This window comes from Sturnira hondurensis, unplaced genomic scaffold (genome assembly GCF_014824575.4).
Source record: "Sturnira hondurensis isolate 20B ecotype Veracruz unplaced genomic scaffold, ASM1482457v3 Scaffold0001304, whole genome shotgun sequence".
NCBI lineage: Eukaryota > Metazoa > Chordata > Mammalia > Chiroptera > Phyllostomidae > Sturnira > Sturnira hondurensis.
In genome coordinates this window covers 6,389,631-6,413,435 of record NW_028073935.1, presented here as the reverse complement: position 1 = coordinate 6,413,435, position 23,805 = coordinate 6,389,631, and the positions used below count along the sequence as shown (strand labels likewise).

Below are 23,805 nucleotides of genomic sequence, written 5' to 3'. Positions count from 1 at the left end.
TTTAGGACTTCCATCTGCTTCACCTGAAAACATAACTGTCTGAGACCCTCCCAGTGCCCCCATTCACTGCTTCCTTGGTGAGTCACAGAAGTTAGAATTGAAAATGACCCTAAGGGAATCACGCCCTTTTTCCTGGGGGAAGGAAGTGGGAGTGACAGGACTCGCTGCAACTGACAGAGACCTTGATGTCAGAGCGGCACTGGCCCAGAGCCCAGGCTGGGCCCCAGTTCCTGCACACCCATTCTGCTCGAAAGGGCACGGTCCCCAGCACGCGCCCCAGCACCACTTTCCTCTGACGTCCACTCCAGAGCTCTGACGATCGCTCCCACCCCGCTGCCCTTATAAAGGGGACTTTTGTCAATAGTGAGATCGATCACATCCTCGCTGAGTTCCAGGTTCCCTCCGACCGCGCCCACACCTATGAACTCCGCCAGAACCCACATTCTTGGGGAAGCTAGGTAAGGAGCTGCACGGGGACCTTTACCCCAGCGCCTGGCCCTGCCCCCGCCCCTTTGCACCCCCGCCCACACCTTCCCACCAGTACCCTTGCGCACTCGCGCTCACACACACACACACCCCACACACACACCACTGCACCTTTGCCGCCCCCAGCCACCACGGTTCCCGGGGGTGGCGGTCCGAGGAGCAGACAAACTGGCTGAATGTTTCTCCGTGTCGCGACCACCCCAGGTAGGAGCAGAACGGGGGAATCCCTGGTGCGTCAGACTGCACTCTCGGACTCTGTAAGCACCGAACGGGGTATTTTTCAGAGCTGACGGAAGCGGCTCTCTTGCCTCTTCATCGGGACACACGGGCTATCCACACCCTGGCACTCAGGGTTCTCGGGTGCGAGGGGCTGGAAAGTCTGGTTACAGGAGAGACAAAGTCCTTGCACTGTAGAGATGGGCAGGGGAGCCCAGGGGATAGCTGGCCGAGGAGCCCCAGGGAGGGCGAGGCCGAGAAAGAACTTCCCCATTCGGGTGCTCACAAAGGCAAAGCCCATCAAGCCCGCCGCAGCTTCTTTTGCTCACCCGGAATCCAAGGGAGGCTAGCTCTTTTGCCTAAGATTTCAATAACTAACTGCGTGCACAAATATTAGTTTTCCCCAGAAACCTGCTTATGGAACTGGGTACATGAAATAGCCAAGATCTCAAGGAGGGGGGGGGGGCGGGATAAAGAAAAAGTGAAGGCGTTAAAACTTGACATCTCTCTTCTAAGAGTCTTGATTTTAATACTTTGACACTCTGTTATGTTTTTAAGGACTTGTGTATCTTTAAATCGTTTTCTTGTATATACCATTGAGGGGGTAGGGGAGAAACGAGAGGAACAAAGGACAGTGGATAGGGAAGAAGGTTGATCAAGATGTTAAACATAACATTTCTAGTTGCTACAGAAACGTGAATCACAGGCACTTGTTGAAAATTGCAGTTGATGTGTTTTTGGAATGGATTTTTCTAAAGCTTTTGTTTTGTTTGTTTGTTTTTTTGTGTGTGTTGTACATATTTTCACTGCAACTTACTTTTGAAACATTTCCTGAAACTATTTGAAAGAATAGGTAAAAAATGAATGAATAAATGAATCTGTTAGAATTCTCAGAGTAGCCTTTTATGATACACTCACCTTACTGAATAATTCTAGATCGAATAGTGTTAGTTCCAAAAAAACAAATATAGACATATTCTTTATAACCAGTTTCTTGACTGAATTGCTGAATTAAGATACAAGAAAAAGTGAATTTTATATTGAAAAAATTTATCAAACACAAAATGATTATGATTGTATTTGTTACAAAGCATTTAAATTTTTGAATGCTCAAAACAATGCTATATTGTTAAATAGAATAATATAATAGACACTTGTTGGTAACTGCCAGTTTAATACGTGATTTTGATGTACTTTTTCAAGTTGCAAATGATTTCTCATGAGCCAGCTGGTGTATTCCTCACCATCTATGTATGCTTGGCTGGTTTATATTGCATTACTGTATTTTCTTCAGAAATCTTAATGAAGTAGCCAGCTGTGGAAGACTCCAGACCCCCAGATAAAAATGGCTTTCCATGTGGAAGGACTGATAGCTATCATCGTGTTCTACCTTCTAATACTGCTGGTGGGAATATGGGCTGCCTGGAGAACCAAGAACAGTGGCAGCACCGGAGAGCGCAGTGAGGCCATAATAGTCGGTGGTCGAGACATTGGTCTGCTGGTGGGTGGATTTACTATGACAGGTAGGTTTAGAGCTCAGCTCCATGCTGCCCTCCCTCTTTGACTTCTCTGAATGACAGAGCAAATGTTACTCTTTGTCCTTTGAGGATTCTTTGTGTTCATTCATGTATATATATTATATATAATATATAATTTATATATAATTTACATTTATTTAAAACAAAAACTAAATAGTTCAACTTCACAGTATCTGAAGAAAGCAATTTTACAATTAATTGAATAGAATATTAATGAAACAAACCTGGGCTATCTAGGCTGTTTAGTGGGTGGAACCAGTAAAAACAAAGAGGTGGAGGAAAATGCAAAAGGGTCTTAGTCTTACAAGTTTTGTATCAGTGTGATAAAGTCAGCATCTCATCTCATTTATTAATATAGGAATGAAGTTATGACTTTGCATTAAATGATGAGCATCAATGAACACAAACTAGTGATGGTTTAAACAATAGATCAATATGGGGCAACACAATTCCAAACTGATTGATGCCCTGATTAGAAACATAATCTCCCATTTCATGAACTAATTTCCTTACAGGAATACAATCACATGTTAGTAATTCACAACACTGAAAGATAAAATGTCCAGGAACTTTGATATACAAAGAAAAAATCTATGGCATGCCTTATCAAGTAATCCCTAGCCACCATCTGCAGCTCTCTCTCATTTGAGCTTTCTCCATGTCAGGAGGGGCTGATATTTCTATCTCCATTTTTCCAGAGGTGGTTCTGTTTAAGAGGTGAATTATTTTTCTTTTAGATCTTTTAGTCATTAAAAATATTTCTGAAAAACAATTTAAAATTATATTTGTAATATTATTTAATACATATTACTAACAAAATATATTTCACTTTAGGGTCTTATTAGGTGTTCAAACATCAGCAACATAACCCATACTGAAAGGAACTCTGAGTGTTCATTGGAAAATATCCCATTATAAGTCATATCCAAATGAAGCTCAGTACTAGTCCTGAAATGTTATTTTAAAATAATTTGCTCTCTGTGTGAAATACCTTACCAAACCGATGTATGAAGACTAAATCCCTGTTTGGCCACCTGAAATCTACAGTGTTCTAGCATAATTTGTGGACTATAGATTTCTCTTTTAGATATTCACATTTTTTGTTAACTCTTAGACAAATGTATATAGTTTCATTTGCTCTTTTCATCTTTATCTTTATATTTGAATGCTGTGGTTAAGTGAGCACAGAGTTCGTAGTTAACAAAGACCAGAGTCAGGGCCAAATCCTGGACTTCTGAGAGCCACGCCCAGGAACTCTCCACCGTGTTAGCACACCCAGTCCTCTAGCTGGTTTTCCTTCATCTCTTTATAAATGTACACAGTTGTGAAGGGGTCTTTTTTTTACCCTCTTTATAGTTTACCCTCTTTACCCTTTTTTACCCTATATTTTACCATCTTTACCCTTTTTTCCAGTCACAGAAATGGAATAATTGTATTGTGCAAAATATTTTCTATGATGCCTAATATGCAAAATCAGATAAATACAAAAACACAAAGAATAAAATTCATTCACTGAAATTTTAGCATGGCTTTTAAGATGGTTTTTTTTCTATTAGTATCTACCTACTGAAAGACAGTGAGCACAACTCTGTGTCTTTGTTTTCATTTTTCATTATAGTATTTCTTTTTTCTCCTAAATATTTAAATCTGATACTGGTATTTGAAGCAGATTAAAACATTGTAATTATATTTCCTTTAAATTTCTTCTATTACAAAGAAAATGAGAAAACAAAGCTGGTTGATTTCACTCAAAAAACACTGAAGATAATAAATAAGCTGTTATATATCAAAGTAATTTGTCCATTGTAAACTGCTATAATGTTTTATTACTCTAACGTTCTACTTATTTTGTCCATCAAGATATTTCATATTTGTTCTTTTATCACTTAGAGTGATGTTTTCAATATAATGGGCTGCTTTTGATAATCTATTTCTCCTTTTTTAATTTTTATTAAATTTATTGGGTTGACATTAGTAATAAAATTATATAGATTTCAAGTGTACAGTTCTATAATGCATCATCTGTATATTGTATCATGGGTTCACGACACAGAGTTAAGTCTCCTTTCATCACCATTTATTCCCCCATTTACCTTCTTCTACCTTCCCCCACCCCCATATTCTTATCTGTGTCTATGAGGATGTTTTCATTTTTTTCCTTAGTCCCTTCACCTTTTTCACCCAAGCCCCAACCCCTTCCCAACAGCTGTCAGTCTGCTCTCTGTACCTATGAGCCTGTTTCTATTTTGTTTTTCTAGCCTGTTTTCTATTTTGCTCATTAGATTCCACATATAAGTGAAATCATATGGTATTTGTCTTTCTCTTACTGGTTTGTTACACTTACAGGCTGTTAAGCTGTATAGAAAAAATTGAATTATGATGTTTTTTATAATGAGTCATGGTTTAGCTCAGTTTTTAAATTTTTGTAATCTCTCAGAACTGAAAATAATCTTGATCAATATTATTTATCATTTAAAATCTGAACCATATTATCTAACCCTTGTCAGATCATTGAGTTTATATTTTTGATAAAGAATAAAAATACATATAGTTTAAAAGAGTTTTTCTCATTTATGAATCTGACATGAAATATACAAACACGCAGAGCAAATTCTGTACTATAAGGTACTAACTTGATAATGGAGGTGCTGTAACCATAACAGGTACTAAGTCTCCACCTCTACATTACAATATTTGTGATCATTCAAGCATCAATTTTCTTTTTTGGACTAGGGAGAAGAGACCTACATGATAAAAAGGGGTTACCAATAAGATTTGTGCTTGTAAGAACATCAGACCATTTACTTTTATGCGGTGAAACATTGCAGTTTCAGTTGCTAGCAGAAACATGGAAGATGAAGTCTCAGGTCTGGTGCCTGAGAGGATTTTTTTTCTTCAGGTTTTAGTTACACACCCAGTGAGGCTGCTGTAAGGGAACCCTTTTCAAAATTTCAGCAGGGCTTAGTCAGTCAAAACAAGACAAATACCATGTGATCTCACTGATATGTGGAAGGTAATGAACAAAATAAACTGATGGATACAATAAAACTAGAGGCATGGATACATGGAACAGACTGACAGATCTCAGAGGGGAGGGGGGAGGGGAGATGGGAAGAGATTAGCCAGAGAACATGTATGCTTACATGCATAGCCCATGGACACAGAGTACAATGTGGTGAAGGCCAGGATGGGAGCTGGAGCTGTGTGGAGGGAGCAAAGGGAGGAAATGGAGGACATCTGTAATAATGTCAACAATTAAAATAAAAAATAAAAAAGTAAAATTTCAGCAGGACTTAGAATGAAAAAGACAAATGATAGCATTTATTTGTTAACACTCACACAAAAGCTCCTATGAGGATGACAATGGCTCCTAATTATGTACTTGGCCACTTTAGGATTTTGTACAGAAACTTTCCATCTAAATATACTTAAAATTCCTTTGCAGAGAGGTCTTTTGCTGTTAACCATTTAAAAGTCGTATTAACTTCAAAATATTTTCTCTTCTTTGCTTTTTATTTTTTAAACAGATTTTTGGCATGAACACAACAGAAAAGCTTTTTTTCTATAGTTTTATATATTTATATATTCTGAAATTTTACTTACATTCTGCAAGATTGTAGAAAAGTTTTCAGAGTCAAATTGGATGACATAGCTTACAATTTAGTTTCATTCATATATGATAAGCTTCTTACCAATCAACGTGTCTTACAATTTTACACAAATTCTACATAGGAATTTTTTAGATATTTTGACTATTAAAATATATAAACTGAAGAAATGTAAGTGTTCCATTAACTTTAGTTCTTCAGCAAGAATCAAATATTATATTGTAATATCAAAGAAAATTATAAAGTTTATATATCATCAAACCTGTTTAACCAAAATGTGGGTTTTGGGGGGATTCCTTTACCTTCCCTTCAGCTATTATGCTACAAAAATTTTATTAAATAACATCTAAAACATTTATTATTCTCTATGAAATGTCAAATAGCTTACTAGAAGAGCCAGATTAGAACAAAGAATTGCAAGTGGATATGCATTCAACATGTTATTTTTTTCTGAATGCTAGTCTAGGTCCTAAGTGTATGCTGAGTACTTGGGAAGAGAGTGAGAAAAAGTAATTTAAAGTCACTTTAGTTAACCTCAGAATAAGTGTCATTTCTCCCCTTTCTTCACTCTCTTAACAATTCAAAGTAGTAAACAACTTAGGTATGATTTGAAGTTACTCTATTAATAAAAAGTACACACACCCACAACTACACTTGTGCATGAATGTTCATACACACACACACACACACACACACACACTTTAAGGACAATAGTCATGATCAACATGATAAATCAATACAATTTAAACAGAAGAACCTCAAAATAAAGACATTTGAATTATGTCTTTATTAAAAGAAATAAATTTAATAAAGACATAATTAAGTCTTTAATAAAGACATAAAGTTGTAGTTTTACTGAAAATATAAAGTCACATACTATATTGCATATGATCTCAGACTTTATGGTGTAATAATGTCATTTAAAAGTGTTGATAAGTGTTGATGACTAAATGGATTTAGAAGACATCTGGGGCAATCCTGCCCAAAAGGAATATAATGAGAGCCACAAATGTAATATTACATTTTCTACAAACTACTTTAGAAAACAAAGAATAGTTGAATTGATGAAAATAAGGTAATGTATTTAATTCAGTATGTTGCAAATGTTTTCATTTCACCATGTGATCAATACAAAAAATTATTGAGTCATCTTACATTTAGTTTTCCAAACTAAGTCTTTTTTAAAAGTTTTTAACATACTACATCTTTGAAATCCAGTGTGTAATTTACACTTGTAGAACAGCGCATCTGGACCAGCCACATTTCAACTACTCAAATAGCCACATGAGGCTAATAGCCACTGTGTTAGAATGAGAAGGTCTAAGGTATTCCAAGTATGAGAGTGTCTTTCCCTCAGTTTTCATTCTATTTCAGCGACCTGGGTTGGAGGAGGTTACATCAACGGAACAGCTGAAGCAGTGTATGTACCAGATTATGGTCTAGCTTGGGCTCAGGCACCAATTGGATATTCTCTTAGTCTGATTTTAGGTAAGCAAAAGTTCAAATCTTAGTGACTGACTCAGTAAATCACAAAGAATGGGAATACAAATAAAAAGTGAAATAAAAAGTCAAACAATGTAAATAACTATTGTAGAAAAATGTTACCAAAAATCTCAGGTAGCTGCTACCAGAAATTGGTAACACATGCTTAGAATATTTGATCTCTTAAAAATGGAATATGTTAAAAATTTCTTGATATTATGGCTGTCAGAACAGTAATTTTTAACATTATGATTTTTTTCTTTAAAAAATGGTGTGGATATATCATTAAAAATGAATCACCTTAAAGTGTACCTGAATTTATTTTTGTAAATCAAACTAATAAAAAGTCAAGAATCATGTATAATAGAGTGTTACTAACTTATTTTTGTACTTAAAAATAATTTTATTAAATCCTGTGCTTACCCAAACTATCTAAATACTTGCTATGCTGGGTGATGCATGAAGGCATTTTAGTGAATGCTGTGCTGGTCCATGTTTTTCAATATACATGCCCCAGATACACCACTCAATTGTTCTTTGGATGCATACAATGACAAATGTATTAAGAAATATGCCTTTGATTGCTAAACACTTCTTGGTTCTATATTCACATGATACTATTTTAGACTGGTTCTTCAACATATATAAGTGTTCTTAAAATTTTATTTCCCTTGAGAAATCATAGCATAATGGAGAATATTACATTATGAATTTGTTATTTTCTCATTAATACTTGTTTCATTCCTTTTAGGTGGTCTGTTTTTTGCAAAACCTATGCGTTCCAAGGGATATGTGACCATGTTAGATCCATTTCAGCAGATCTATGGAAAACGCATGGGTGGCCTCCTCTTTATTCCTGCATTAATGGGAGAAATGTTCTGGGCAGCAGCCATCTTCTCAGCCTTAGGTAAGAACTAATACAACATTGCTCTTCCTGAATCTCTGGCTAACTGAACATCAGATACACAACTTCACTTCCTTTGGTCACAGGTCAAACCTCCCCAGCCTCTTTCTCCAAGATTAATGCACCTCTTGGCCTACAGTTCTGCATAACTCCTACAGTCTCCATGTGGTAACCACACTTGTCCTTCTAAAATGCAAACCTTATTATGTCCTTTTTAAAACCAAACGTTTTAACCAGGCTCATAGGCTTCTCATGACTTAGAGCCTCTGATCCTCTCTTTATTATTCCTCTCTCCTCCTTCCTTCTTTCATAACTGTAGTCCTCCTCTCTTGCCTCTGACACTTTTCAAGCCCTCTGCCTTGGACTCGGCTCTCTCCTCTTTCTCACATCTGCCTAGCTAACCAAGAACTGTCCTCTTTTTATAGATGTCACTTTCTCAAGAGCAGTCATTCTGAACTTTCTAATGCCTCTCCTATGGGCACAAATAATTTTGTTTTCAAAGGACTTATCACTTTGTGTGATTATGTTTCTATTCCATGCCAAATTTTCAGTCTCACAAAAATATTACAAATTTCTTGAAGGCAGGATTTGTGCCTTGTTACCAGTTGTAACCCTATCACAAATGAATGAATAAACCATCTATGGCTATTTTCTTTGAAAGAGAAAAAGAAAAAGAATGTTACTTCCTTTCTTGATGTGTTCACATTGCATGGCAAAGTATTGGGTCGTAGACATGTTTAAGATCTAGAAAATGAACAGACTCTTTAGGGTCTCCCTCATTACCAAGATCAATTAATGCTAGGGACAACCTGTTATTGGCCTTTGGGTTCTTGGCCTACTTACAAGATTTAGAGAACAAGACATTTCAATGGGATCATGAGAAATCTTCAGGGTCAATGCCTTCCCTTTTGATCAAGGGGTAATCTAAGTCATCCTACTGAGTGTTGAGTTCCTCCTGGAAGAAGGATAGAGTTGGAAATTCCATGACTTTCCTCAGTAAGCTACATCAATGTTTGACATCCAGGCATTCACTTTGTTTCTCTCCATATCTTCTTACAATTGGACATAAAGGGATTAAATCTACAACTGGACATCCAGTGGTCAAAACAAAAGTAAGATATGATGAATTTCTTTCTATGTTACATGTTCTAGACTACAAATATGTCTTCTGCTTTCAGTATTATCGTGAGATTTGGTCTCTACAATATCATATATTAGTTTATATTACCTTTAACTCCTTTCTCCCTCAAAGTCCTGTATAAGTTTATCTTATTTTCTTGGTCTCCAATTGTAAAATAGAGGAATGACTTGATGTAATAAAGAAGACAATTTTATAGTTATAAAATACTGTAAAATGTTTGCACTTGCATGGTGCTAGGTGACAATATTTCACAAATACCACTGCACTTACGTTCTAATGAAAATATGTGTGAAAATATGCCTCCTTTGTTACCTGACTCTCATTAGCTAAGAAGCAATTGTAGTTTATTTGTCAGTGTTTTCAACACTAGAAAATTTTGGTTTTAAGACAAGCTGCTTGCTGAGATATCCAAAAGGAGTGGGCTGAATATGTTACAGAGTGCAAAATATTTATTCTCGCTGAATAAAGATCAATTTAAATAACAGAGCCTTTAAGAGAGAATAGAGTTAATGAGCTAATATTTTATTTTTTTAAATATTTTACTTATTTATTTTTAGAGAGAAGGGAAGGGAAGGAGAAAGAGTGGGAGAGAAACATCAATGTGTGGATGCCTTTCACCTGTCCCCTACTGGGGACCTGGCCTGCAACCCAGGCACGTGCCCTGACTGGGAATCGAACCGGTGACCCTTTGTTTCACAGGCTCATGCTCAATCTACTGAGCTACACGAGCCAGGGCAATGAGTTAATATTTTAAAGTATTTTGGAAATATAAAACATAACTAACACCAAACTTTGCTGCAGTTAATTATTTTGTGTGTGTGTGTCTACTTCTGTGTGTGTCTGCTTCAGTGTGTGTATGTCAGTCTATGTAATGTATGTTAATGCTTCTCTCTCTTTACACATACATACACATCAATAATATATATGAAAACATTACTGCTATTGCTTGAAATGCATATCTGATAAAGATAATGTGTGTCTACCTTTAACACCTGTGTTTTTTCAAAAATAATAGTTGGATATAATTCAAAGTTAATGTTTACTAGAAACAACTTGGAATACTTAAGAATAAACAGATATAAGATCAAGTACCACCTTTCCCTGAGTGTACATAGTTCATCACTGAAACTTGAGAGAATCTTAAACTATCTTCTTGGTATAAATGGTCATCTTAAAACTTTCTAAAGAAATGTATAGTGTTTACATTTCTGACAACTCAAATTCAGTGAATTTTTATAACTTTATTTATAATATATTTATTTTATATTTGAGAAAACTAATGTTTAACAACAAATCTAGAAGTATAACTTTGATTTTACTCACTACAAATGATGGAACTATTTAGAAAATATTTTAGAGAAATATTCATCCCAAACTTAATAATGATAGAAAAGTAGGTGACTTCTTTATAGCCACTGAATTAAAACCAAATGGTAGTACCTACTAGAATTCCAAATCTTCAGTACTCTAGTCTAGGGATCTTATTACTATTAATGTATAGACAGTATTGAGAAGAGGTAGGATAATAATTGCACTGTTTATAAGTCATAAAGTATGTAACTTTAAAGTGTTGTCATTAAAGTAAAGAACTAGACAAAAAGAAAAATGGCCAACTAAAGTTTCAACATGAAGTAAATAATTTTAGAAAAACCAATTTGTTCAATATCTTTACATCAACTCAGTCAGTTATCCATAGTCACTTATAATAAACTCATCATCATTCTTGAGTTCCTTACCAGACTTTTCCTTTTATTAATTTGGTTTTCACTCAAGGAAGAAAATGTGACATTGTTACCAAAGCCAAAGCATTAAGAAAAATTTGTTTGAAAAGTATTTTGTATTTAATGGATTTTCATCTCTGGTGGATTTTGTACACTATTAGCCTGCAGTTGAAGAAGTATAATAAAACTAAATTTGCAAATAAAAATTCACAGATTTGTTGTGTGTGTTAGCATTGCTATCACTGCTGCATTTAATAATATAAAATATAAATTTGACAGCTTTTGAGAACAATGGGGAAAAGGTTTGTAAAGCAATAAGTAAATGCAGATCTGGCAGTCCAAGAACCACAGCGGTCCAACTGTCCATGCCATCACATCCTCATTGGAAATACAGACACAAGCAAACAAAAAACACAGTCATAAAATAAGAACAACATAAATTTGATTTTGAAAGGAAGTTTAAAATTTTGATGGTGAACACTATGATATTGAAATTTAGGGCTCTTCAACATTGATGTACTAGGAGCAAAATAGGAGTGCTCCATCAATAAAATAAAATAAAGTATAATAAAATAAAATAAAAATAATAAACTTTAACAAAGTTGAGAGAGAAAAATGTTATAGATGCAATTTACCAACTTTATTTTGTTTTCTCCTACAAATTTTTCTCAAACCTTGGTATCTTATACCATCTGCCATCTAATAAAAGGTAGCAGGAGTCAGAGTTTATGCAAAATAGAGGATGAATATTAATTGTAAAATGTAGAAATGGGTTATATGCTCATCATAAAGGGTTGTTTTTTCATAGATGTGAGTAAATATATTGCTTATATTTAACTTTAAGTTGGAGTTTACAATAGTTGGTAGAATTAATATAAGTTCTTTTAGAATTAAATTTCACGTATTTCATGGAATTCTAAAATGATATCATAAATTGCAGGTGTCCTTACATAAATAAGTTAGCAAAGCACTAATTTTTAAATTAGAAGTATTTTTAAATATATGCATGTATAAGCATAGTCAGTTTACTGAAATTTTAAATTTTCAATATAAAAACTAACTTTAGCTGTCATATTTTACATGACACTGGGACAAATATATGCTGTCACTAAACTTTCAATGTGTCTTTGCCTAAAACATGGAGTCCATTTGAGTACCTTGACCATAGCACTTTCTTGTTTGCATTCTTCTAGGAGCCACCATCAGTGTGATCATTGACATCAATGTGCATGCTTCTGTCATCGTCTCTGCGCTCATCGCCACTCTGTACACCCTGGTGGGTGGTCTCTATTCTGTGGCTTACACGGATGTTGTTCAGCTCTTTTGTATTTTTATAGGCCTGGTAAGTGGGGCCATTCACAGACTTTCTCTCCCTCCCCCCTTTCCTCTCCCTCTCTTCCTTTCTTTCTTTCTCTCTCTCTACATTTCTCCCTTTTTTCTATTTGTCCTGCTTTCCTTCCTCCCTCTCTCCCTCCCTCCCACCTACTTCCTCATTTCCTCCTCCCTCTGTTCCTTCCTTGTTTTACTTTCTTATTTTGTAAAAGATAATGCGGCATTTTATACTAACTCAGCAAAAACGAACAGAAGTGTTATTTTTCATTCCAAGTAATATATAGCAAGTTGTATATCATGGAATATTACATTTCTCACTGAATTAATTAAATTAAAAATTCTAGTTTTGTTAGATTTTGCCAGAAAAGTGTTTCCTCAGTTTAATTCCTAGAAAAGTCTAAGTCTTCCTTTATTTATTTATTTATTTTATTTTTAGAGGGGAAGGGAAGGAGAGAGGGAGAGAGAAATGTCAATGTATGGTTGCTTCTTGTGGGTCCCCTGCTGGGAACTGGCCTGCAACCCAGGCATGTGCACTGACTGGGAATCAAACTGAGATCATGTGGTTCGAAGGCCAGCACTCAATCCACTGAGCTATACCAGCCAGGGCTAAGTCTTCCTTTCTTTGAAGTCTACATCTGATGGAAACTTAATGTGTAATCTTCCTTAAGATTTGAAGACAAGACCCTTTCCTCTATGTTAAAATTCAAACCTTGATGCTAACCTGTGTTATGCCCTTATTCTCTTTTTATATTAGTGTCAGTTAATCTCTATGATTGCTCAAAAGTCATAGAAATTCTCCCCTTGGAAATACTGCCTATTTCAATATTAATTAAATATTAATTTGCTATTTGGGATCTAAAAAACAAGGAAAAGGCTTAATTATGTAAGGCACTAAAAATATTATTATGTACTGCATATACATCCCAGGTTAAATTAGGTAATATATTTGTGCTTTATTAAATAAAATGTACTGTATACTTATGAGACATGAAATTATTAGTATTAAACCAAAATCACTTTTGGGTGTTATGAACACATTTTAGTCAATGTTTATCTCTTGCAAATTAATACCTTAAAATGTGACAATTGTAATTATGCATATAATAATATCTAACACCTAACACAACAGCTAAGAGAGTATAAAGAAAATAGAATGCACACTCTGTGCCGGGAGCTGTGAGGAGTTCATACATGTACATGATCTCTGTGCAAGAGCCATGGACACAGTGAGCTAAGACCACACATCACGAATCAAGTGATCAAAGTAGCGTTGCTTCTCCTTGTTTGTTTGTTTGCTTGTTTTTATATTGTGAAAAGCTTTGGGCACTTTGAGTGTTTACACTAGACACTTAAAAAGAAAAAATGAAGAATGAATTTCATACTCATTTGTGTTTGTTTTGTTCTTTACTTTCTAGAATCTCTAATATACAGGAGGAAAATTCAAAAGAACCAATTACAGTCAGAATTAACAGTTTAGTCACTTTTTTGCATTTGATTGAATTTTACTCACTTATATTTTAGTCAAATCCAAAAATATTTAACTTTCCCAAGGAGGTTTACTTTTTATTTTTAAATATGCAAAATAAAGTGGACAGTGCTGAAATTCTGAATTCTCTTAGCATCATCATAAACTTCCAGAAATAAAGACCTGTTCAAAATATCAGAGGTAAGGTTAGTTAGACAATGACAGCTCTCATAAGGAATGCACTTGGCATTCTAAGAAACACACTTCCAGGGGTTGAATCTATTTATTTATGATGCATTGCTTTGTATGAGATCAGCACTTAAAACACACAAGTGTGTAGATTAAATGTGATAGTATGAACATGGCAGGGCAAATTGTATAAAGATGTATTAGAGAGGTTTTCTGCTGCAAAATGTAACTAAATTGATAAGGAATAAAGTTCTGTTTGTTACTACTTGTGGCCCTATTATATTAGAATAAAAGGCCAAACACAATTTGTTCCTTAAGTTTCAAATCTTACATATACATATGAGGGAAACCTCCACCTTAAAAAATAAGTATTGTTTTGTGGAGGGCACTTTGCAGTACATGCTTCCTCTGCTAGATGAGTGTGTTAGGAACCCATCAGTATCAGTGTACCAGCTGGTGTTATTGTGAGAGGCTGCATTCAGCTTTAGTGAATTTTCTTTTGAGGACTTTAAGTGCACTTGCCTATTTCTTGTTAGGTGATTTATGACAGCACCTGCCTATACCACATTGAGTGTTCAGCTCTTTTTGTACAGGAGCAGCATGACCCTCCTGTCCTGCCCCCCTATTCACCTGATCTTGCCCCAAGTGACTGTTTTTGGTTTCCCTGAATGAAAAACAGTCATCAAAAGAAAACATTGTGTCTATGTGGAAGAGGTGAAACAAAAAAACACAGATGCACTACAAGGCATCAAAATTAATGAGTTCAAAACCTGTTCTGAGCAGTGAAAAAAGCATTTTGAAAGTTGTATTGCATCATATGGAGTGTGCTTTGAATGTGACTGAAGCTTAAACATGTAAGAATAAATACACAGTTTTTATTAATAAATTCTGGGGTTTATTTGGTTCCTCTTCATCTATAATTAATCAACTTATGAAATAAACCATCTCTTCTTTTCAAATTCTATAATTCTGTAGATTTTATAATCATCCTACAACTATAAACTTGAAGTTCACATGTTAGTTTTTTCTTTCTTCTGACCTGTTTCTTACTGCTGTAACTAGAGACTATTGAATCTGTCTTCATGGGTTTTTGCTTTTTGTACCAATATCTTTTCATTTTCAATATCATTACTCAGCCCCAGGACTTTATCTGGATCAGTACCACCTGACTACTCTTCCTGACTCCTCCTTTTTTTTGTAACTGACTGTTCACCCCTGTGATATTAAAATTAAAAGAAATTTCTACTAAAATATTTTTAAAACCTAGAGGAAATTCCTCTAGCTTCTAATTGCCAACAAAAGAAAATACAAATCTTTTAGCTTACAATTCAAGGCTCTCTCCACATAGCTATCTTTATGTCTCCTGCTTCACAGAACCACCTGCCTGCAAGCAAACCTTCTAACCCAACAGCTGTGCACATGCATGTATGCATGCATACACAAACACACACCATATGTTCTACTCTTGGCCTTGCTCCATAGACTATCTGTACCTTCTTTTTTCTTCTACCAATTAGGTACTGGACTCACCCTTGAAGATTGCTTCATCCAACCATTTCTCAATCAAATCTTTCCTTTTCACTTTAATGAGTGGATAACTTGTTCTAATTTAAAGAAAACATTAAAAGTTTATATAAGTATGTATGTTCTCAAATTTAATGTTTTCTTCCCAAAGATCTAGTGACTGCTCCTATAGTTGATATTGGTATAATTAAACACAGAAGTAGGAAATATGTTACTTTAACCTTTTTTAAATCCTCACTTGAGGACATTATTTTCATTGCCTTTTAGATAGAAAAGGAGTCGGGAAGAGAGAAAGAGAAACATGGATGTGAGAGAGACAATTGGTTGCCTCTCATAGGCTCCCAGACCAGGGACTGAACTGGCAACCTAGGCGTGTGCCTTGACTGCAACCTTTTGGTGTTCAAGATGATGCTCCAACCAACTGAGCCACACTGGTCAAGGCAGTTAGTTACTTTAACTTTTTTTCTAAGTCACAATTTCATGATGTTCCCCATAGAACATGATTCTAGGTTCTCTGTCTGAACAAGAGGAACTACTGAAATATATGGTCTATAAAGAATAAAAGAAACAAAAAATACAAATGTCATATAAATGACTTGCATATATCAAATAATTAAAAATCATTGCCTAATACTCTAATGTCACTCTTTGGTTACAGTGGATCAGCGTCCCTTTTGCAATGTCACACCCTGCAGTTACCAACATTGGGTTCACTGCTATGCACACCAAATACCAGGCTCCTTGGCTGGGGACCATTGAATCATTTGAAGTCTACACTTGGCTTGACAGTTTTCTTTTGTTGGTAAGTAGTGTCTTACCTGAGGAATACAATCTAGTTTTTTCTAAAATCAAATGCATTTTCAAGATTTTAATGTTTATTTATAAATTTCACCTACTGGCTCATGTTCACTTCTGAGCCTACTACTTCTATTAGAAGGATGGAGTGATTTACAATGTCAAAGTGGAGAGAGCAAATGATACTTTAAAAGGATACCACCCATGGTATTATGTGTGGTGTGTACACATTTCCATTGTGCTGTAAATGAAGGAACACCTTGTCCTATCTCCAGATACTTTCCCCAACTTGAGATCCAAGCCATCTAAAAGGGCTTTCTTTTTGTATTTTGAATTAGGTGTTAAAAGCCAAATTCTTCAGAATTAATTAACTCAATCTCTATACAGAAAGTAAATTAGTGGTGACTTAGGCCATAAGTATACAAAATAAATTGGGAAAGGCGTCCTCAAGGAAAGAAGCCCTGGACAGCCAGAGGTGACTTGGAAATGAGCAGAACCTTGGGGCAGAGATGCTGGCAGTGGGAGGTGGGCACAAGAGAGATAAAGGCAAATTGCAAGTTGAGGAAAGAGTGGAAGCCTGAAGAACCTGCCACATTTTGTGACTTTGCTAACTATACAGATTTTTATAAAATAAAACATTGCCCTGGCCTGGGTAATTCAGTAGGTTGAAGCTTCTTCCTGTAACTGAAAGGTTGCAAGTTTGATTTCTGGTGGAGGCAGGTGCCTAGGTTATGGGTTCAGTCCCCCTAACAGGCACATAGAATATCTGGTCCAAGATTCTCTCTCTCTTTGATGTTTCCCTCTCTTTCTTCCTTGGTCACTCCCTTTGTAAAAATAATAGGAATTTTTTGTCCTCAAGTGAAGCTAAAAAATAAATGAATAAATAAATTAATTAATTAAACAATTTTTATATCAGAATTAAGGGGGGATTGTTTATTTTTTCCTTTTAGAGGGTTCACAATAGGTTGTGATTATTGTACTTTGTGTTTGTGGCACTCTGCTAAGTTTTAACACTGAAATTAGATGTTTTTATCTCACTAAAAAATTTCCTGGTTAAGAACACAGGAAAACCGCAAAAAAAAATTTTCTCTGGTGGCAAGGGGTTTTCTTTCCCAAGGATTGTTAAGAAATGTATCGGCTGAAATTATTCTTGAACTGTTTGCAATTTTGAATGTAATGAAAAAAGGTATCAAACATTATGTGTGTGGGATTGTACCTGCATGGCAAGGATATGTATGGTTATATGGAGAAGATGATGCACTTAGAATAAGTTAGGTAATTTGTTAATAATCACACAATTATCTGAGCAAGAGACTGAAATAGAGAAGAATCAAAATAATTTGATTTTGTGTGATTTTTTCTACACCACATGTTTAGTCCCCAGATTTACTAATTTTCAAGATGAAGTATAATATCCAATGATGGCTAAAGTTGTTCCATCTTATGGAGTTATATGACTAAGTCATGTTGATTTTGTAAATTGTAGAATAAGTTGAAATAAATGTTGAATGAGTGAATGAATAACAATAGAAGTAAACCTTGAAATATTTCACCAGTGGTCTCTGATCTTCCAGTTGTCTTTCTGATCTCCCAATTGTCATATAAATGACTTGTCAAGTCATTTGATGCCTTCAAGGTGCCTTCAAGGTATCCCTGCTCATGATGCTTTCAAAGTATCGAGTGATACTCAATCCCATGGTGAACCTGCCCACTGTCCCTGTATTAGCACTGGATTAGGCCGACAGCTTTTCTCACCTGGCCTATTGTGATGGCCTATCAGTTATCTTCCTGAAGTCAGCACACATACCTCTCTCAACTCCAAGCCCATTTTCCACCTTGTCAAACAGAGCTTCTGTTTGTCAATGGAAGTCAGAGTTTACCCTAGTTGTGACCTAAATGTCCAGAGAGATTGGTATGTAAATTATTAAATATTAATTCATATACAGGATCTGGCACAAATGATGTCCCCTTTTCTTACAAAATCATAAGCATACAATTCTGTAACCTAACAATATGGCATTTAAGTATACCATATGATATTTTAGGTGAAATGTTCTAATTAAACCTACAAATTATTACACCCATATTATTACTCTACCAACTACACTAAAGCAACTACACCCATATTATTACTCTACCAACTATACCATACTTCTGCTGTACCCTGTAGTCATTGATATTATTGAGCAATATTGATTTACATGGAAGAGGTTAATGATATATTGATTTACCAATTGAAAGACAAAAGGAAAAGTTTGGGAAAATATAGACTTAAGGCATGAGATAATAAATTTTAGAATCTTGAAAAATTTTTTTACTTGTGAACATCTATGGCTTTTTAAAATATGTTTTATTGATTATGCTATTACAGTTGTCCCATTTATTCTCCCCTTTAATCCCCTCCATCCTGCAACCACTGCCTCCCTCCACCACCTGCATTATCTACCCACTCAGTTCACGTTCATGGATGGTACACATAAGTTCTTTAGCTTCTTCATTTCCTGTACTATTCTCCCCCCATGTACTTTGTACCTACCATTTCACTTATACTTCTTTCCCTCCATTCTTCCCGCTCCTCCTCCCCACTGATAACCCTCTATGTGATCTCCATTTCTGTCTCTGTTCTAGTTGTTAACTTAGTTTGGTTTTGTTTTTTGCTTTTTTTAGGTTTGGTTGTTGATAGTTGTCAGTTTGTTGTCATTTTACGGTTCATATTTTTGATCATTTTTTTAGATAAGTCCCTTTAACATTTCATATAATAAGGGCCTGTTGGTAATGAATGCCTTCAACTTAACCTTACCTGGGAAGCACTTTATCTGCACTTCCATTTTAAATGATAGCTTTGCTGAATAGAGTAATCTTGGATGTAGGTCCTTGCCTTTCATGAATTAGAATACTTCTTTCCAGACCCTTCTTGCCTATAATGTCTTTTGAGAAATCAGCTGATAGTCTTATGGGAACTCCTTTGTAGATAACTGTCTCCTCTTCTTTTGCTGCTTTTAATTTTCTTCTCCTTATCTTTAATCTTGGGTAGTGTAATGATGATGTGCCTTAGTGTGTTCTTCCTTGGTTCCAACTTCTTTGGGATTCTTCTCTGAGCTTCCTGGACTTCCTGGAAGTCTATTTTCTTTGAAAGATTAGTGAATTTCTCCTTCATTATTTTTTCAAACGAGTTTTCAATTTCTTACTCTTCTTCTTCTCCTTCTGGCACCCTTATGATTCAGATGTTGGAATGTTTAATATAGTCCCAGAGGTTCCTAAGCTTCTCCTAATTTTTTTGAATTCTTGTTTCTTCATCTGTTCTGGTTGAATATTCATTTCTTCCTTTTGCTGCAAATTGTTGATTTGCATCCCAGTTTCCTTACAGTCAGTATTGGTTCCCTTTATTTCACTTTTCATAGCCTTCACTTCTTCCTCTATTTTGTGACCATACTCAACCATTTCTGTGAACATTCTGATTACTAGTGTTTTGAGTTCTCCATCTGATAGGTTGGTTATCTCTTCATTACTTAGTTGTATTTTTTCTGTTCCTCCATTTGGGCAATATTTTTTTTCTCCCCATTACATTCTAAGGAGCCTAAGGTATTCACCAGTGTGGAACAGCCTAGGTAGCCTTCATTGTGGTGCTGTATGTGGGGATGGAGTCCAACAGTGAACAATGCCACTTGCTCAGCTCTCGGCTGGCTTTCAGTCACTTCCTTTGCTTCCCACAAGCAAATTTGGCCCTTCTGGTGCTGAATTCCAGGTGGGTGCTTTTTGTGTATGTTCTCAGACCCTGTGGGTTTCTCCAATGAGCTGTCCAGTGAGGCTGGGAATTTCTCCTGTTGCCTCAATTCTCACAGCTTTTTACAGCCCAAGATTTTGAGGCTTTATTTCCCCATGCTGGGACTTTGGGTTGCGCAGTCTGCCTTGCTCCCCAGTTGTTCCTCCCAGTTGATCTATCTGGTCTGCCAGCCACTACCTCGCTCACCCAGTCCTCCAGCAGCTGCCTTGCCACACTACACATCTCTGCCCCTTCTACCAATCTGAATATTTCTTCTTTAACTCTTTGGTTGTTGGACTTCCATACAGTCCAATTTTATGGCAGTTCTGGTTGTTTTTGTTTCTAAATTTGTTGTCCGTTTGATTGTGCAAGGAGGCAAAATGTATGCACCAACAGCTCCATCTTGGCCAGACAGCCGTGTGTGGCTTCTTTAAGAAGAAAATTGTTCTGGAATTAATATCTGGTGGGCATTCTGAATGGCATAGATGTGACAATGATAAACAAAATATCATCCCATGATTTAGAGTCAAGTGACTGGCAATCAATGAATCAACTTCAATACATTATGATGTGGGAAGCTCCTTCATCAGTTCACTCTTTCATATAATATGTATTTATTGAACACTAACTGTATGCCAGTCAGAGGAATGTGGAAGTCATGAAGGGGAAGGTATTTTCCCAGCCTTCTGTCTTACCATTCCCACACAGCCTGACTTCTACTTATACAAAATACATAGTGTTCTCATAACTGCTTTGTTGTTCTTTTTCTTTATTTTTCTATTGAATTCTCTGCCAGATACTGTCATCTCTCTTCATCTCCATCTAGTATACCCTCTCAGTGCTTAAGGACTTTTTGAAACATAATTTCTGTAAGTTTTCCTTTTCAGTAGGTAGTGTCCTTCCTCACACTATTCCACCCCTCTGTTACCCCCACATGATTCATTGCTTCTCACTTTCGTTACCATAAGTATCTTTTTGTAGTGTGCAATATATTATGCAATAGTTTAACATCCCCAAACTTATTTGACAGTATGTCCTCAATATGAATTTTAAGTACACTCTCAATATAAGTACATGTAATTATAAATTATATATATATATATATATATATATATATATATGCCTTACTAATATACTATGCAAATACTTTAATAAAACCACCATATAACATTCAAGTANTATGTCCTCAATATGAATTTTAAGTACACTCTCAATATAAGTACATGTAATTATAAATTATATATATATATATATATATATGCCTTACTAATATACTATGCAAATACTTTAATAAAACAACCATATAACATTCAAGTATGAAGTAAAATGACTATCAATAGAAACCCTGATATTATTGTTGATGCCCTACTTTGTTGTCTTGATTACTCTGTACACGCCACTTTGGAAAACACTGTGATGCACTGACTCTTCCAGGAAACAGTGAAGCCTAAGCAAGAACCAGTCCTTATTCATCTTTGTGCTCTGACAACCATTACCTTCCCTGGCATCCAGAAATATTCATTGGGTTATATGTATTCAGATTTTAAAAACTCTGCATATTTAGAATATTAATTTTTTTAGATATTTTGTGGTGATTAAGATGGACATCTAGATAAGAAAAAATAGGCTTTGTGGTAATTGTAATGCAGCTTCAAGTAGGTAAATTTAAGAAAAGAAAAGCTCTCATGTAATTATGAAGGAAAACAACTTGAGGAAAGTCTGCATAATTATAAATATGACAATAACATAATGAAAACAATTGAGATGTGTGGCATGTAGGGCCATGTCTACACTTCAGAGATGTACATATGACTATTCTGAAGGTGATTATAAAAATCTCATGTTAAAAATATCTAATACATGCTACTTGCCTCCAATTCATTCTGAGTCCCTGTGGTTCTTATGCAGATGCTGGGTGGAATCCCATGGCAAGCCTACTTTCAGAGGGTTCTCTCCTCATCCTCAGCCACCTATGCTCAGGTGCTGTCCTTCCTGGCAGCTTTTGGATGCCTGGTGATGGCTCTACCAGCCATACTCATTGGGGCCATTGGAGCATCAACAGGTAACTCCCTTGCAGCTTCACTAATCAACCCACTCAGGCTTCACCAAAGTTAACAATTACCACAAATGCTTTTCGTCTCCCACTCCCCCTCAAAAAAACCTAGAATTTATTTATTAAAAACTATGTATTTATTTTCACATATTTAAACTCAGTCACCTTCAAAGTACTCTCCATTTCATGCAATACACCTACTGAGATTTTGTTTCACTGCTCAGAACAGTTTCTGAACTTGTTGATTTTGATGCCTTTTACTGTGTCTGCAATTGTTTGTTTCACCTCTTACACATGAGCAAAATATTTCCCTTTGAGGATTTTTTTCATTCAGGAAAACCAAAAATAGTCACTCAGGGTGAGATGGGGTAAATAGGGAGGGTGTGGCATGGAGGTCATGCAATTTTCAGTCAGAAAGTGGTAAACTCAGCACAGCGTGGGCAGATGCACTCATAAATCCTCCATCATGAAATGGGCAGATGTGTTGAAGGAGTCTTCAAAAACAATTCACTGAAGCTGAATGCAGCCTCTCACAGCAATGCCAGCTGGCACACTGCTAGAGATGGGTTCCCAGAACATTCCTGTAGCAGGGTAAGCCTGTACTATAAGGATCCCACCCTCCAGAAGATAATTCCATAATTTTTGGGTCCCCCTCATATATATACCTTTGCTATAGTGTTCAAATTTTATCTTACATTTATGGTCTCCAAACATTTTTCCATTGCTCACCCTACCAATAAAATATTTTTAAGCACCCCCTTTCCCAGTGTTGTTATATTTATCAACAGTATATTTGTAATCCTGTGAGTGGTGGTTCTCAACCAAGGAGCACACTGACGTTACCCAGGAGAGGAAAGACTCCTTAAAAAATAGCTTTTTCTCTCTTAGCCCATAAGGATTTTATTTTAATGATCTAAGATAGAGCCAGTGACCAGTGCTCTTTAAAAATCCCCTTGATAAGTCAAAGTGCAGCCAGAGTCAAGGGTTACTGGCTAAAAAAATGTTTACCTGCCATCGTGACCACTTTAAACTTGAGATTCCTGTTTTGCCTTTTGAGTGATTTGTTAAGTTTTCCTTTTTGGAAAAATTGATCAATAAGTGTATACATAAAGATAAATTAAGGTACTAAGCCACTTAGAGAATAATTTATTTAAAATTGGTACAAAGAACATTAAAAATGCTTTCCTCACCATTACCTTCTATCTAGAACATTTTTTTAAAATTTTTACCCTTGATTGAGTTAATTGATTATTCCCAAACCTTATGTTCCCATGTTATACAGCTTTTGAGTATTTCATGCAAATATGTCATATTAGCCCAAATTTAAAGAAGCCCTCTAGGTTTAACTAATTAAAATGGAGTTAAGAAGGTGACCTTTCACTCTGTTGTGTTTTGTAAAGATTATCCAGGATGATACTCAATGCTTATTTTGATTTTCAACTAGTAGAGCTATTTATTGTATTATTTAATTTTGAAAAGAGCAGTTATAGTTCATGTTGTATACTCTCTATTCCAGTTCCTCATGATTAATAAATAAACACTTAAAAAATGTCTGACAAAGGTGATTGTGTGGCTTTGAATAAAAGAT

General features: G+C 35.6%; 1 protein-coding gene across 3 annotated transcripts in view; it reads left to right on the top strand.

The window, feature by feature from the left end:
* The first annotated feature begins 232 nt into the window (after positions 1-232).
* SLC5A7 (solute carrier family 5 member 7) overlaps positions 233-23,805 on the top strand; it is a 44,911-nt gene continuing 21,338 nt past the window's right edge. For 2 of the 3 annotated variants that reach the window (XR_005070066.1, XM_037070453.1), the window contains exons 1-7: positions 233-458; positions 1,997-2,225; positions 7,223-7,336; positions 8,082-8,237; positions 12,290-12,438; positions 16,265-16,408; positions 22,073-22,226. Coding sequence is in view for 2 of the 3 variants with exons in the window: in XM_037070453.1 (XP_036926348.1) it covers positions 2,048-2,225; positions 7,223-7,336; positions 8,082-8,237; positions 12,290-12,438; positions 16,265-16,408; positions 22,073-22,226 (895 nt within the window). In the remaining variant the exon portion in view is untranslated. Of the gene's footprint in view, positions 459-577; positions 691-1,996; positions 2,226-7,222; positions 7,337-8,081; positions 8,238-12,289; positions 12,439-16,264; positions 16,409-22,072; positions 22,227-23,805 lie in introns of those variants that run through there. The other variant, XM_037070455.1, reaches the window with a different exon arrangement.